Source organism: Echiichthys vipera (assembly GCF_963691815.1).
Source record: "Echiichthys vipera genome assembly, chromosome: 15".
NCBI lineage: Eukaryota > Metazoa > Chordata > Actinopteri > Perciformes > Trachinidae > Echiichthys > Echiichthys vipera.
Genome location: NC_139840.1, coordinates 12,930,983 through 12,944,877, shown reverse-complemented (window position 1 = coordinate 12,944,877; position 13,895 = coordinate 12,930,983). Strand labels below are relative to the sequence as shown.

The 13,895-nt window shown below is 39.6% G+C and overlaps 1 protein-coding gene across 1 annotated transcript in view; it reads left to right on the top strand.

Annotated features, from left to right (window-relative positions):
• The first annotated feature begins 87 nt into the window (after positions 1-87).
• Positions 88-13,895, top strand: part of spidr (scaffold protein involved in DNA repair) — a 35,881-nt gene continuing 22,073 nt past the window's right edge. Inside the window, exons 1-8 of the mRNA XM_083928363.1 lie at positions 88-229; positions 1,591-1,752; positions 1,883-1,946; positions 3,121-3,318; positions 3,785-3,921; positions 7,638-7,867; positions 9,062-9,162; positions 10,828-11,047. Of these exons, the coding sequence (XP_083784489.1) occupies positions 215-229; positions 1,591-1,752; positions 1,883-1,946; positions 3,121-3,318; positions 3,785-3,921; positions 7,638-7,867; positions 9,062-9,162; positions 10,828-11,047 (1,127 nt within the window). The 5' untranslated portion in view covers positions 88-214. The remainder of the gene's footprint in view (positions 230-1,590; positions 1,753-1,882; positions 1,947-3,120; positions 3,319-3,784; positions 3,922-7,637; positions 7,868-9,061; positions 9,163-10,827; positions 11,048-13,895) is intronic.

Here is a 13,895-nt window from a genome sequence, read left to right as displayed (position 1 = left end):
CCCTCCGGTCCACGCTGTTGGATAATCAAACACGCCCCTCTCCTCCTCAGATTGAGCAACAGCTAACGAGAGCTCTGCAGTCCGTGAGAAAGCACCGGCAAACTGCAACTGCACAACGATGGGTGACGTTAATGAAAGAGATTTGATTAGATAACGTTGTGGGGACACACATATAAACTACAGCTGTGGCTTAAACTTACTTTATTTTGTCGCCATGTCTTCCAGAAAGGTAAGAAACATGCCATCTAGCTAGCTAACTTGCTAGCCAGTTCATGCTAGCTTTAAGGTACAGGCTAGTTAGCTTTGGCAAGTTCTCTGCCTCTAAACTGAGTGGACTTCACCTGCCAGTCATGTGTTCACTGATGTATCTATAGATTGTATTCACTATTACAACAGAAACACACCATTGGTTCTCTTTTTTTTATTGGAAAGATTTAATAATGCATGAATAGAACTTACCACCAAATAATAATCAAAACACTCAGTATACTGGTGTTTTAAGTTTCTAACAATAGTTCCTGCAGTGAGTTGGTTGCATGGGCTTTTCTTATCACTAACTATTTAGATATAGATTCATTCTCAGTTGTGTAATGTCTATTTTTTGGCTTTTTTTGTTAAATTGCATCAGTTATAATTCTGTCACTTTTTTATGTTTTAAATATTGTGTAAATCGTATTGTCACAACATGAAACTGAAGGACCCCTGGAAGATTAGCTTCTAGCTACGTTGAAGCTAAAGGGGATCAAAATAAACAAACCAAAACTTTTCTTACATGTTCCAGGGTTATAAACAATAACGTTTCTAATGATAGCCTACAAAGACTGTACAAAGACAGTAGAACCAAGAAAAAGGAATGAAGAAAAACAAAAGTGTATGGGTGGTCTGCTGAACTAAGGGAGTCAATTTAAAATGCCTAAATAATCTCATTTTTGAGTTTTAAGTTTCCCATAGTGGTCAAATATGATTTAAAATCTGAATCTTTAAAGATATAAAAAGAGGATTGTTTGCCAAATTATTTTATTTTATGGATAGGTGGGAGGAGGCCTCGGGAAAGACCCAGGACTAGGTGGAGAGATTATATCTCCACGCTGGCCTGGGAACGCCTCGGGATCCCCCAGTTAGAGCTGGTTAATGTGGCCCGGGAAAGGGAAGTTTGGGGTCCCCTGCTAAAGCTGCTGCCCCCACGACCCGACCCCGGATAAGCAGATGAAGATGAGATGAGATGAGATGAGATGATGATCAAATTAATTCTGTAAATTTAATCTGCCGAATACTTCGGATTGTTTTAGTAATTAGTAATTAGTAATAATCCATCTTTGTTAGTATTACATTTTTACAAAACGTTTTGAAAGGTACTTCTGTAAATCATACCAAAAGAAGTAACATGAAAACAATCACATGTTTCATAGTCAGGCCCCTCACAATCACACCGTTGACACTGTTGTAACGTGTTAATGTCAAAAACTAAACATGATGCAGGGCAGCCACAATGAGAATCAGGGTAAGAGCTATCAAACCATTTGTTCATTTTGTGATGAATAACATTTTTGACCTGACCTGTCTTTGCTCTTTATTCAATTTTTTTTGTAGCGAAAAAGATACTTGAAGGATATAAAGTGTGTTTTCTTCCCGGATGATGTCGAAAGTGGTTTACAAAACGTGGGGAGAGAGGCTCCATCGCGTTCATCTGTGTCTTCTGACAAGAGCTGGGAGAAGTGTGGAGACAGTTTTCTGGACACTCCAGTGATGAAGGTTGATGAAGTTCTGTGACCTGCATCATGACATGTTTTGACACCCATAGTACTCCCATCATTACCCCAACTCTTATGCAATAGGCTATCCCCCTGTTGCTCTAACATTTTTGATGGTGTTTTTGTTGCAGAACCTCAAGTCATCAGGAAGGAAACTCTCTGACATAAGAAAGTTGGTGCAGTCCCCTGCTTTAGGTAAGTTGTTCTGTAGTCTAATTCTATTTGCTAATATACTATTGTGCAATATATATTTATATTTTATCATCACTGTAACATACTGTGGGCTTTTTCAGTATATTCACTCATGATCCACAATTTTTGTTATTATAATTATAAGGTCCACGCTTTTTATAAAAATACATTCTATTTAATGCATGTTTGGACTGAATGGTCGATTTCTACTAAGGCTGAGTATCAAACTTTTTTGATCATTTTTTAAATTTAGTGTTTAATTAGTGAAAGCTTATCCTGACTCTCGCCAGATGAATTTCGTTCCGCCTTGCTTCACTCATCAACCTGGGATCGCTTCATGGCAAAGTGATTTCAGGAGTCTGGGCCTTATCAAAAATCCTTGCATATGATTGGCTAAACCACTTGTCCCTCATCTTTATTGACGAGCTACTTCAACCACTCGCATCGAAACCAACCTGTGACGCTGATGAGAGCGATGCAGGGAAAAGCCAAACCTGGGACAGAGAAGGGCGAAAACATCGTTTCCACCAACAAAAGCCTTCTCAGCCGGTCTCTGCTGTTTTTTTAAAGAAGAAATATTTGCTAGCTTGGACAACACGGATGAAATCGCATCATCGATGTTGACGTCTGCTTCCTCGATGCAAGCTGCCATTGTTCTCTGAATCACAACAGTCGCTTTTCCGCTACGTCACATCTATAAAACCCCGCCCGGTGGTCCGGATTGGCTTGACCACCTGAAATAATTTTCCTATAGAGCAATCCCAGATGGTTGAGTAGAGCTAGGCGGAGTCAAGGCGGAAGCAAGGCGGAACAAAATGAATCTGGCGAGAGGAGTCAGGTTAATGAAAGCTGGCATTGGATGTGATCCGATTTAAATGCTGTTTTATGAGGGACACATGTCATACAGCTGCTTTTGTTTAGACAGCAGTTCATGTTTGAGTTGTCTTCTTTCTTTTGATAAACATATATTTTTGTAGAAAAACTTGCTTATAAGTAAGGGATCAAGTTTGATTTCAAACAGTATCCACCCTTGATTTATCCTATTCTTAATTTAGACAGTGGAGGACGGGGTAGGGGAGTGCTTAATTAAGTTTGGATGTCCACTCAGTGGATATGTCTTTGGTTTTAATTGTTAAAATTTCACAGACAGCTCATTTTCTCTTTCTCTTGTGCCCAGTGCAGACCAGTGCTGTTAACTGTAATGAAGACCCAGTGCACATTGCGTGGAGCTCCAGTGACAGTGAACACTCTGAGACCCAGGAGCAGCATGTCGCCAGAGTAGTGTCTCATCAGCAATGTCCTCAGAGACCAGGGAGACCCAAAGCTCCTATTCAGTCTTACACAAGAGCGCTGCGGATGCTCAACACTGATAAAGGTAAATTATGTCTGTTGTGGCTTACTGAGACGTTGAAGGGACATTTTCAACTGTTCTACCTGTGCGGTTCAAAGCTGATCTTTGTTTTAAGTCGCATACTACACAGTTTATAAGACTTATATAGACTGGTGCATAATCCTAAAATAATATTTGAACATTTTGGGAAATATGCTTCTTCGCGTTCTTGCAGAAGATTGATATCGCTAGTCCCACACATAATCCCCTGTAAAAAACCACAACTTTGCACAGAGCCAGACTGGCTGCTTCCTCATGTTCCCAGTCTCTGTGTTAAGCTAAGCTTACCGGCTGCAGCTTCATATTTAGCATACAGACATGAAAATGGTAGGGAACTTTGGTTTCTTGAGCAATTTCACTTCACTAATTGAAAACCACATAGATGCTATTAAGTAGACCTTGAGTAATTTGTCAAACTAATACCCATTGTTTTCCTCATTTCTTTCTTTAGATGACCTTCCCATTATTGACACAGACAGTGATCTGGATGAATCTGATGTTGAAAAGGACAGTGGGCAACAAATCTCTGACTGCGAATCAGAGTCCTTTGATGACAAGCCAGAAGATTTACCTCTTAAACCTACAAATGTAAGTGAACCACAGTTATAACACATTTTCTCAATGGTGTTATGTGTTTCAGTGAACACTAGATGGCGCCACACAACAACTTAAACTCTACATACGTTTTTGAGTCCAGTGTTGCTAATTAAAAGTGCATGCAGTTATCCTAGAAGTAGGGCCAAAAGTGTTGGCAAATCTGATGAGCTTTGCTATCAGTTTTGGCTTACATGGCAAAAATGCATATTATTCAGTATAATGTAAACAAATACTTGTGTTATCTTGTTTTTATTTTAAGCCCTTGTATCAGTATTGTTTTACTTATTTTTATGTATTATTTGATTTTATGTTTAATTCAATTAAATTTTTAATTCAATTTTATTTATAGTGCCAAATCATAACAAAAGTTAGCTCAGGACACTTTACAGACTAGGTATGGACCACACTCTAATGACTTATTTATGATTTACATAGACCCAATTTTCCAGCACATGTACCACTAGGTGGAGTATTGCAGTCATGTTCCCAGGTCCTGAGAGGGCTTGACAGGCTCAAACCAGCATTGCATTGTGCTCGTACTAGGATCAGGAAAGGTTATTATCCAAACTGTCAAAGTTCACTGCGAGGTGCAAGCTGAGGTAGCAATAAAGCACTGTGTGTGAAGGGAGAAACTGCCATTTATTCACTGATTTAAAGCAAATATTAGACAATATTTGCCTTTGATCCTCTGAAACTAAGCTGGGTAAAGAATACATACAGAATATATTCAATTTTAATAGTGTTATTCATGGAAATCAGTTTATTTGTTGATAGACAGAAAATTCATTGGCTTTTGTTGACTATTAAGTCTTTTTTTAAGCACAAATGCAAAATATTTGATAAATCCAGCTTCTTAAATGAGGGGATTTACTGCTTTTTTGTGTTACATTGTAGGGAATTGAATATTTCTTGGGTTGTTGGACTGTTTTTAAGACGAAACAAGTCATTCCATGACGTTAGCTTCGGCTCAGAGAAATTATGATGGTTATTTTTCACTACTTTCTTAATATCGGTCCAGAAAATAATCAGCAGATAATGGACGATGAAAATATTTGCCAGGTAATTTGTTGCAGACACTCAGGTTTACTGAACACACTTCATGCTATTCCTTTAGACAAATACTGTATATACTGTATGTGTTATCATCGTCAATCTTTTGTGGGTCCCTCTGTATGCTGTGGAGGATTGGCTGTTCCCGCTCAGAAGTAATTCAGGAGCAGTGTTTGTTAAAGGAAGGGTTGGCATTGAGAGAATGTACAAGGTGTGGTGAAGGTTTTGTGCTCAGGTTAAAGGCCACACACAGCGTCGTGTGTGTATGTGTAGTCGTTGTATCAAACATTAACATGTAATTGATCAGCCAGATGTGGCCAAATTACTGAGGTGATGCGGTTGTGTAGATAGCGGTTTTAGAAAATGTCCATGAAGCCAGTGATCAATTGAATCAACACAGTACTGTACAATATAGTGCCTGCTTAATAAACTCAAGAAGGGTTTAAGTAACCAGTATCTTGTATTGGAGCTCTGAGTTTTTACGGGCTGTATGTTGAGAGGAAGCCTGTAGAAAGATTAACATCTTCCCCACAGACCCAGCTACTTCCTCTTGTCACAGTTTAATTTGCTGCTATCAGCTCTCTGAGGTCAAACAAGACTTAAGATCACCTAACAGGAGGCTTGTGGTCAGAGGCCAACCAGAAAGACTCTCAAGGGTCCTATTTTTTCAAATATGGTTGTACTGAAATTTATGCATGTTGTATTTTTGACACTTTAGGTGCTTATCACTGGTGCATATTCAATAATGGGAATAGCATGGAGGTATCTAGTATTTGTTAATACATTTCCAGGGGAAAGGGCCAGAAGTTTTCTAAGCAGACTTTGCATACGTTCAGATAAACCATTTTTTATTCCTTTAGGCTTAATTGTTTAATGTTTTCACTTAACTTACTAAATTAATGTTATTTTTATCAACCTAAAGCAGTGTGCACATAATCCCAAAAAACATCTCTTTAAGCTGTTGTTTGATGAGGCTGTGATTATCTTAGAGGTCACAACATGTCATTTTATACAGTGACAAAAATGGTCTTACTACACTGAAAGTGCTACTGTGAGGACTAACATCATCACACATCAATACAATTGGGCTGCAATGATCCACATGAGTCCCAGCTCATTTATGCAATTCAACACTGTTTAAGGACTGATACCAGAATTTTAAACTTCGATATAATACTACGATAAAACATTTAATCACTTCAATACCATGGCATAAAGAAAAAGAAGTACTTTGCATAAAGAATAGGATATTTTTATTTTATTTTCATAGTACAGCTGGAGGTTGAAAGGAAAAGGGAGATAGAGGGGGCGACATGCAGCAAAGGGCCACAGGTCGGAATCGAACCCGGGCCGCTGTGGCGGGGACTTTAAGCCTCTGTACACTGTATATGAGGCTGATCCACCGGGCACCCCCAGAATAGGATCTTTTTCATTAATTTAAAAAAGGGGGAAATAAATAACACATTTGTACTACATGACAAAAACTGCTAATCAATAGATACCTTAGGTTGTTTAGTTTCATATAATACCAGTATCTTCACTCCAGCTACAGCCTCTTATTGCCAGCTGGTGGTCCTGCGATTCTCTAAGAGTTAAGATTGGAAAGGCTTTGGCGGCTGTTTGTGGTTCGCAGGCCACCAGTTGATGATCACTGTGGTCGATTTTGATTTAATTAGAACAGCAAAATGGAACAACCTAGTTTGAATTTCTTTGCTGCCGGGAATGCTTGCTTATAAACTGGCAATCTTAAAACAAACCGGATCTAACAGGCTACAGAAGAGAGGATCACAGTCCAAGTCAAAGCTTATTACTCCAGATAGATGTACGGCTGACTCACCCGACGTATGAGTGCCAGATATTTGTGTTATTGTACTAGCACTGAAAGTGGATAGGCGGAGCTGTGAGGGCGACTTTGCATCTTGAAGCCGAAGAGGATGGCCACTTCCCAGATGAAGCTTGCGTGTCCCAGCCCGCTTACATCAGCTACCTAAAGGTTCAACAACCTCCACCACATGAGGGCTTTTTGCTCGATCAGGGCCATGTCAACAGAGCAGGACTATAAACGTCTTTTTACTACTGTTTGTCCAGGAAAACATGCGAGTGGATGAGGCTGTGCAGAGCTGTGTACTTACAATGCTTTCAGTGCCGGGTGAAAACATTTTTGAGCTGGAGCCAGGAACATAGTGTTCCTTTCTCTCTGTAGCTGGTTGGAGTGTGACGTGTGCTGGCACTCCGCCTAGCAGGGTCAAGTTGATTCAAATAAGAGAGCTCGTTGGCTGACAGAGCCTGGTATGCTGGTCTTGTCTGCACATGACAGGAACTCAGGTTACTTGTGTATTTTTCCATGAGAACTGATCCCCGCAGGTGTATTGAGCAGTGATACAGCAAAAAAAAAAAAGATTCTTCTGTTACCATATCTTGTAGATTAATCACCCTGACAGTGTATCATTGTACCATATCAGCCCTCTGTATGATTGATTTATGATTTTATTTCATCTTTAATGGCGCATTATGAATTTACTGAAGCCTGAGGCCATTTCAAAAACCTAACATATGCCGATATATAGTAGTATTTTATCTGCTATTTAACAATTATTTTCCATATTTAAAAATTATTTTTTAAGTTCATTAATACATTATTATCGCTTTATCCCTAGATGACAGAGCTAGAGATCTCAGGCTACGTGTCTGACGGGGAGAATATTGACGGCACAGTGACCTCGAGCAGACTGGACTCTCCTCTTCATACTGGGGAGAGCAGCAAGAGGTCAATCAGTGACTGGGTCAGATCTGCTCAGGCGATGCTGCAGACGCCTCAGAAAGTGCAGTCCACTAGACAGTCCAAGACTCCCGAAGACTCCGCCAAAAAGAAAAGGAAATTCCAAAGGTTTGAATGTTGTTCTCGCTTTTAAAACACTAGGGATGCACCAATTTAGCTTTTTGTCTTGTCATACAGATTGTGATACCTTAACTAAGAGTATCTGTTGCTACTGATTGCCCGTCCAACACTAGTGTTGCGTACCCCCACCCCCCCAATTCAAATCTGCATACTACAGGGTTTGGAACATGAGGTAACATGAGGGATTGTTATAGTGCTGAGAACTGAGTCAGAGGACCGCTATGACTGACTGAATCTAACTGATGGTATTTACACGTAATTACCAGCTGCTGTGGACAGATTTTGTCATTGTGACAGCCTTGCAAACGTGCAAAACTTTACAGGTGTGTAGTGATGAAAATGAAGGCCGAGTTTCAGGCGTGGATTAATGCACAGGCTGACCTAGGCTGTATCCTAGGGGCCCCACGTGGGCAAGGGGCCTAGATAGGCCAGACTATTTTTTAATTATTCAAATTTACTTCAGAGAAACCAAACTTATATAACAAACTACCATTAAGTCTACCCAATCGGCTGTCTCAATGGCCAAATCATGTGGCCAGGTTCATAAGGTCAATTTGGTCAATATGTCACTGCTACTGGACAACATAAGATAACATAACACCAAGATCTACTAAAGGAAATCCCTAAATTAACAACAAAACAGGGTGTTCTGCAGTGCTGCAGATATTGAAGCTGTTTGTTTAGAAAAATCAGTAAAAGTTTTACCTGTATTTTTATGGTAAATGCATTGAAATGGCCCAGGATACACTTGTGACAACGCCCCCTTTTCAAAATAAGGCGCGGTTAACATCAGTATATACAAATACATGTATGGAAATAAGAATTATATTCACCTATGTCCCTTTTTATAAATTATGAAATGTCACTAAATTGTAAGACGCATGAAGTAATAGTTTGTCACAGTGTATTGCCTCAAAATAAGAGCAAACAAAGGAACAATACGTATGTTTCCACGGCAGAAGTGATGATGAAAGAGACACCTGGTGTCTAAATGTCATTGCCATCTCCAAGCCCACCAAATCTGACAGATCTGTAGACTTTGACAGCAAGTCTTTTGCTTCAGAAAAGATTTTCCTTTGACATGAACAACTTTGCACTTGCTTTTGTTCAAGCTGCCTGTGCAGTGTGAGTTTATCAAGTAACGTCATCTATTATACCTCTCTGTGTGTGTTTGTTGCACAGCGGAGGTCTTGCTGAGAGGCTGAATCGGCTCCAGTGCAGACAGAGATCAGCTGTTAGCTTCTGGAGGCACCAGTCCATCTCTGACACCAAAACAGCAACAGGTGACCCACACAAACATACTGTTTTCTACACAGTGACACCCAGGATGCTTGGTGTTAACCTCTGAGTCACCATTCACTTGCAACGATGAGCTTTGATTTGTGAGTGGGATGAGGCCCGTCTCTAAGCAGGCATATGTTATATGGAGAGGCCACGCTGAGGAAATGCCGGCTGTAGGTTTATCACTGTGGCTCTGAACTGTTAACTCAATATGTAGGTGACAGGAAACTGCTTGCCTAGTTCTTTTTTCCTTTCTGTGGTGTAACAAACCACTTGTGATCGTTGTAAAGTATCTCCTTACTATAGGACACAAGCAGTGGCAGTTGATTGTGGAAAAAGAAAACTCCCACCTGATGCTACCTAGAGGTCGCAGTCAGTAGATTGATCGATTTGATTAGCGTAATGTATAAACGGGTTAAACAGAGGCTTAAATTCTGGAGGGTCATATTGACCTCATTTTTAAAGATCCAATCAACAGTGTTTTGTGCAGTGACAACTGAGTTAGATGGCATGCAGAGAGTATAATTTAACCTTTTCAGCAGAGTTTTTTTTATTTCTTAAAAATAACAACAAAGGATGCACCGATTGTAAAATTCTGGGCCAACACCAATGTTGAATATAACAATTTGGCCAATAGCTCTTTTAGTTGCCGTATGTTTCATTGTTGTTTTTGTTATTTAGTTCCATTTAGTGACATGTAAATGAAGAAATCTTAATTTTAAAGAAGTAGTTGAACTGTGTCAAAATCATCATCCCATTATTACATGAGCACAAATTCAATTATACAAATTTATGAAGCAACCTTTAATATATCCTTCTTTCACATGAAATGTAACTGCTTCAAAAGTCATTTTAGCTGCTAAACACAACTAATGTTACCTACTCAATGACATTATTATTTTAAGTACTTACATAGCCCAGCAAAAACGTTTTGTGGAACATAAGTTAAATGTTAATATAAAAGCCTTCACAAACACAAAAAATATTAATATAATATCCTATATTATTCTCCTGACACTGCTTTAATCGAGTTGTTTAGTTTATTCTGATTATTTTTTAATCTGGGACTTAAACGTACAGAGCACCAACGAAGCACTTTGAATTCATGTTTGGACAAAAGCATATTAAACTTTTTCGCGCTGCTTTTTATATGATTTACACTCGTCTTATTAAAATTCTCCCTCTAGCCACTTTCAGGGATTGTTAAATTACACACTGAACTGCATCGACTGTAAGCTCTCAGGCTGCAATTTTCCCAATTCAATGCAATCAAGTTTATACACAAACTTTACATGCAGCCAAGTTGCTCTCCTGTCTCAGTTTGATTTACACCTTCAGGGCATTATCTCTATTTGTTCTTCTTAGTTATCTCTGTCAGCTTTATTGCTAGGGCCAAAAACAGTCAGCATCGTGGTCAAATTCCAAACATTTTCACGCCCAGTGGGATTCATTGCGCTTCATATCCAACTCAGACCGAGTCACTAACAGCTTTACAGTTATGCAGTGCGAATTGTCCTGATGCTAAAAGTGAATCACTCGCATAACGTATAATGAGTTCCACAGAGAGCAAGAGTCCGTGAGAGCACGAGTACAATCTTTACGCGCACGCACACTGAAACAGACACACACACTCTAAACATCTGTGTTGTTGTTTCTCTGCTCTCCAGTGGACAGGCCTGGCGTGCTGGTGCTGGAGGTGCTGGAGGTTCAGGAGGAGTGCAGCATGCAACTAGCGCACTGTGAGCAGCACCAGCGTCCCGGAGAGGGCCACCAACATAGTAACCCTCTCTCTGAGGAAATAGCACATATTCTGGTGCTGTTCAACAAAGAGACTGCAGCCCAGCTGATTCTTGGACCCAGAGATATCATCCACATATACCCGCCATGGTGAGAGGACGCAGTACACGTCAACTTTTAAAGTCCCCTCCATGCCAAAATGTGTTTTGCTTATTGTAACTTCACTTGGATGTTTGAGCTTCACCGTGCAGAATAATATATGTTCAGAGTTTGACACTAGAAGAAGTTACCTTCATCTGCCGAAAGGAGCAACGTTTCTCGGTGCTAACCTTTAAAACATAAACACATGAACATTAGAGCAGCATATTATTTATTACAACTAGTGTGGAGCCAATGCTGGATCCAGTATGCAACTTACACAAGTGTGTAGAGGAAACTTGAAACTTCCACTAGACCTACACTGAGACTGGACTTTTTAGTGAAGTAGCAGGCATGTTGATGTTCAGTCTTTAACATTTTAAAATTAGTATTATTTGTATTTATGCACAGATGATGGATCTTAAGTTGTTCATTTAACCATTTGCAGGAAAAATGATGTCAGACACCATTTGTTATTCAAAGCAGAGCATTTTCCCATCTTAAAATGTGTCTGGAGGGCTTATTTAAATTAAATTCACATTCAGCTGCAGTGTGCATGCACTTTGATTTGGATATCTGGTGCTGCAGGGCAGTTTGCAGGGTCTGTAAGTGACAGTCGTTAAGCAGCAGCTGCAGAAAACTTTGTAAGTAATAAGGATCATTCGTCACCTGAGAGGATTTTTCTGCAATTCAAGATGAATTGCAAGCTGTTATAAGAATTAGTACCGCAATTAATGATTATTATCATTATCATTGAATCAGCTGATTAAATACTTGATTAATCGTTAGGTCTTTAAAATGTCTCTGAAAGCAGTGAAAGACAAAAGGACCCATTGACTGAAAAAAAACGACCCAGTGATTTAGCAATTCTAACTGCTGATTCATTTTTCAGTCCATCCTCTAATAGATGAGTTGTTTCAACTCTAGGTTTTATGTTACAACTCCGTCGTCTAAACTAGTGTTGATGACAGGTAGGGTGACACTTTTCTGTGAAGACCTATTATACTGATCAGTGAAACTTTTTCATGCACTTCCCTGTTTTTTAATTTTTACGTCATCATCTCTTGGCAGGTGATCAAAAGAAATACACAGATACACAATACAAGACTGATTCACTATGTGCAGGACAAAAAAACAGGACCTCATAAAAATAATGCTGTGGAGGCACACTGATAGAATACAACATGTGAATCTATACATCAAACATAATAAAAAAGTTTAATATGATTTCTGTAGAAAGCATTCTTTTAGTATAAAAAAGTACTGTCCTCAGCTCACAATAATAAGCAGCAAAGGCCCAGATGTGAGAGCAGGGCGGAGGCTAAGAGAGAGGGGCGTGTGTTTTCAGGATTGTTTTGGAGTTGGAGCGAGGCAGCAGTTGACTCCAGCTGTTGGGAGTTTAGGTTGAGTGTACTCTGGAATATCCAGGCTGGCGGAAGCGCAGAGGCCTCCTCAGCGCTCTGACGTCACACACAGCTCCAGGGAATGCTTCACATTCCTCTTCCTGGCAGTAGTTAGGTCATTTCCAGCAAACTAGGGAAAAAAACACTGTAGGATTATTTTCTGGAGCATTTGGGAGCAGAGAGTGGAGGGAGCCAAAGGGCTGAGATTGAAAACACATGGTGGTTTGAGAGTATCTCTGGCTTTAGCACCTCTTCTTCCCTGTTGTGTTCTATTCCTGAAATCACAAGATCGAGTAGAGCCCCCCACAAACACTCCCATTTACTCTTTCAAAGAATTAATTCTCTTCTAAACAAGAAAACAATCCTCTTTTGTTTGTGTAAATTCCTTTTTAGCAGTCAACAGCATTTGTTCTTAATTTTATATCAAACAATATTCAAACTCAATAAAAAGTCCCTAAATCATAGCAAAAGAGCCATTAACAAGAAAAGCTGATGACATGTTTAATATTCCCTGGAGAGATATTCATTTTTTCAACTTCTACAGCGACAGGACAGGCTGAAGTGGAAAAAAACGGAATTTAGAGCAGCAGTGCATTCAGTAAAATTCCTCTTATCAGTTTCCTGTGTGACACTCACGCAGAGTTAAACTCCTCCACAATTCCTGCAGTGAGTAGGCTCGCTCCTCCCACCTCCCACGCCTCATTGTGAGTGGGCCGAGGCCTGAGCGGAAATACCTGCAGGGATTATTAACTTATGAGCTGTGACGCAAGCAGCCAGGGCCACTCCTTAACTCAGCTACCTGTCTGATGATGACAGCTGCCCACTCACCTGTTCACAATGGGGTTACACTTCCTGTGCGGGGGTTTTACCTGTGAACAGAACGTTCTGCTCTACTAACATTAAAGTATGGCTGTCAGTGACTAACTGATTTCTACTCAGGTGTTGGACTGATAAACATTTTATCAAAAGCACTCATGCAGAGTCACCAAGCACACATGTACAATTTGTTGGTGACAATAAAGATAATAAAATAAGAGTAGTAGGCGAGATTTGATAGGTAAAGAACGGATAATAATTATATTATAGTGTCATATTATTATAACATTATTATATATTCATTAGTATTGAATATGTAAACGGTACTTTACTGTAATAGTTGATTGAAATGGTGCTTATTATAACTGATTTTCCTGCTGCTAGGTAATATCGTGTACAACATTGCATCATGTATTTTTTTTTTAAAGATTATTTTTTGGCAGTTTTTCAAGCCTTTATTAGATAGGACAGACAGTTCATCTCTTAAAAAACAACACCGGTTTGCTACCGTTAAAGCACACAGACCTCTACACACACCAGACAGCTTGGTTAGGACCTGACTCTGACAGAAGTGTCTCCGACATGCACAGGCTGCAGTGTTTCAGTGGAATTCATGAATTAGTGCCTAGTTAGTAGTAATT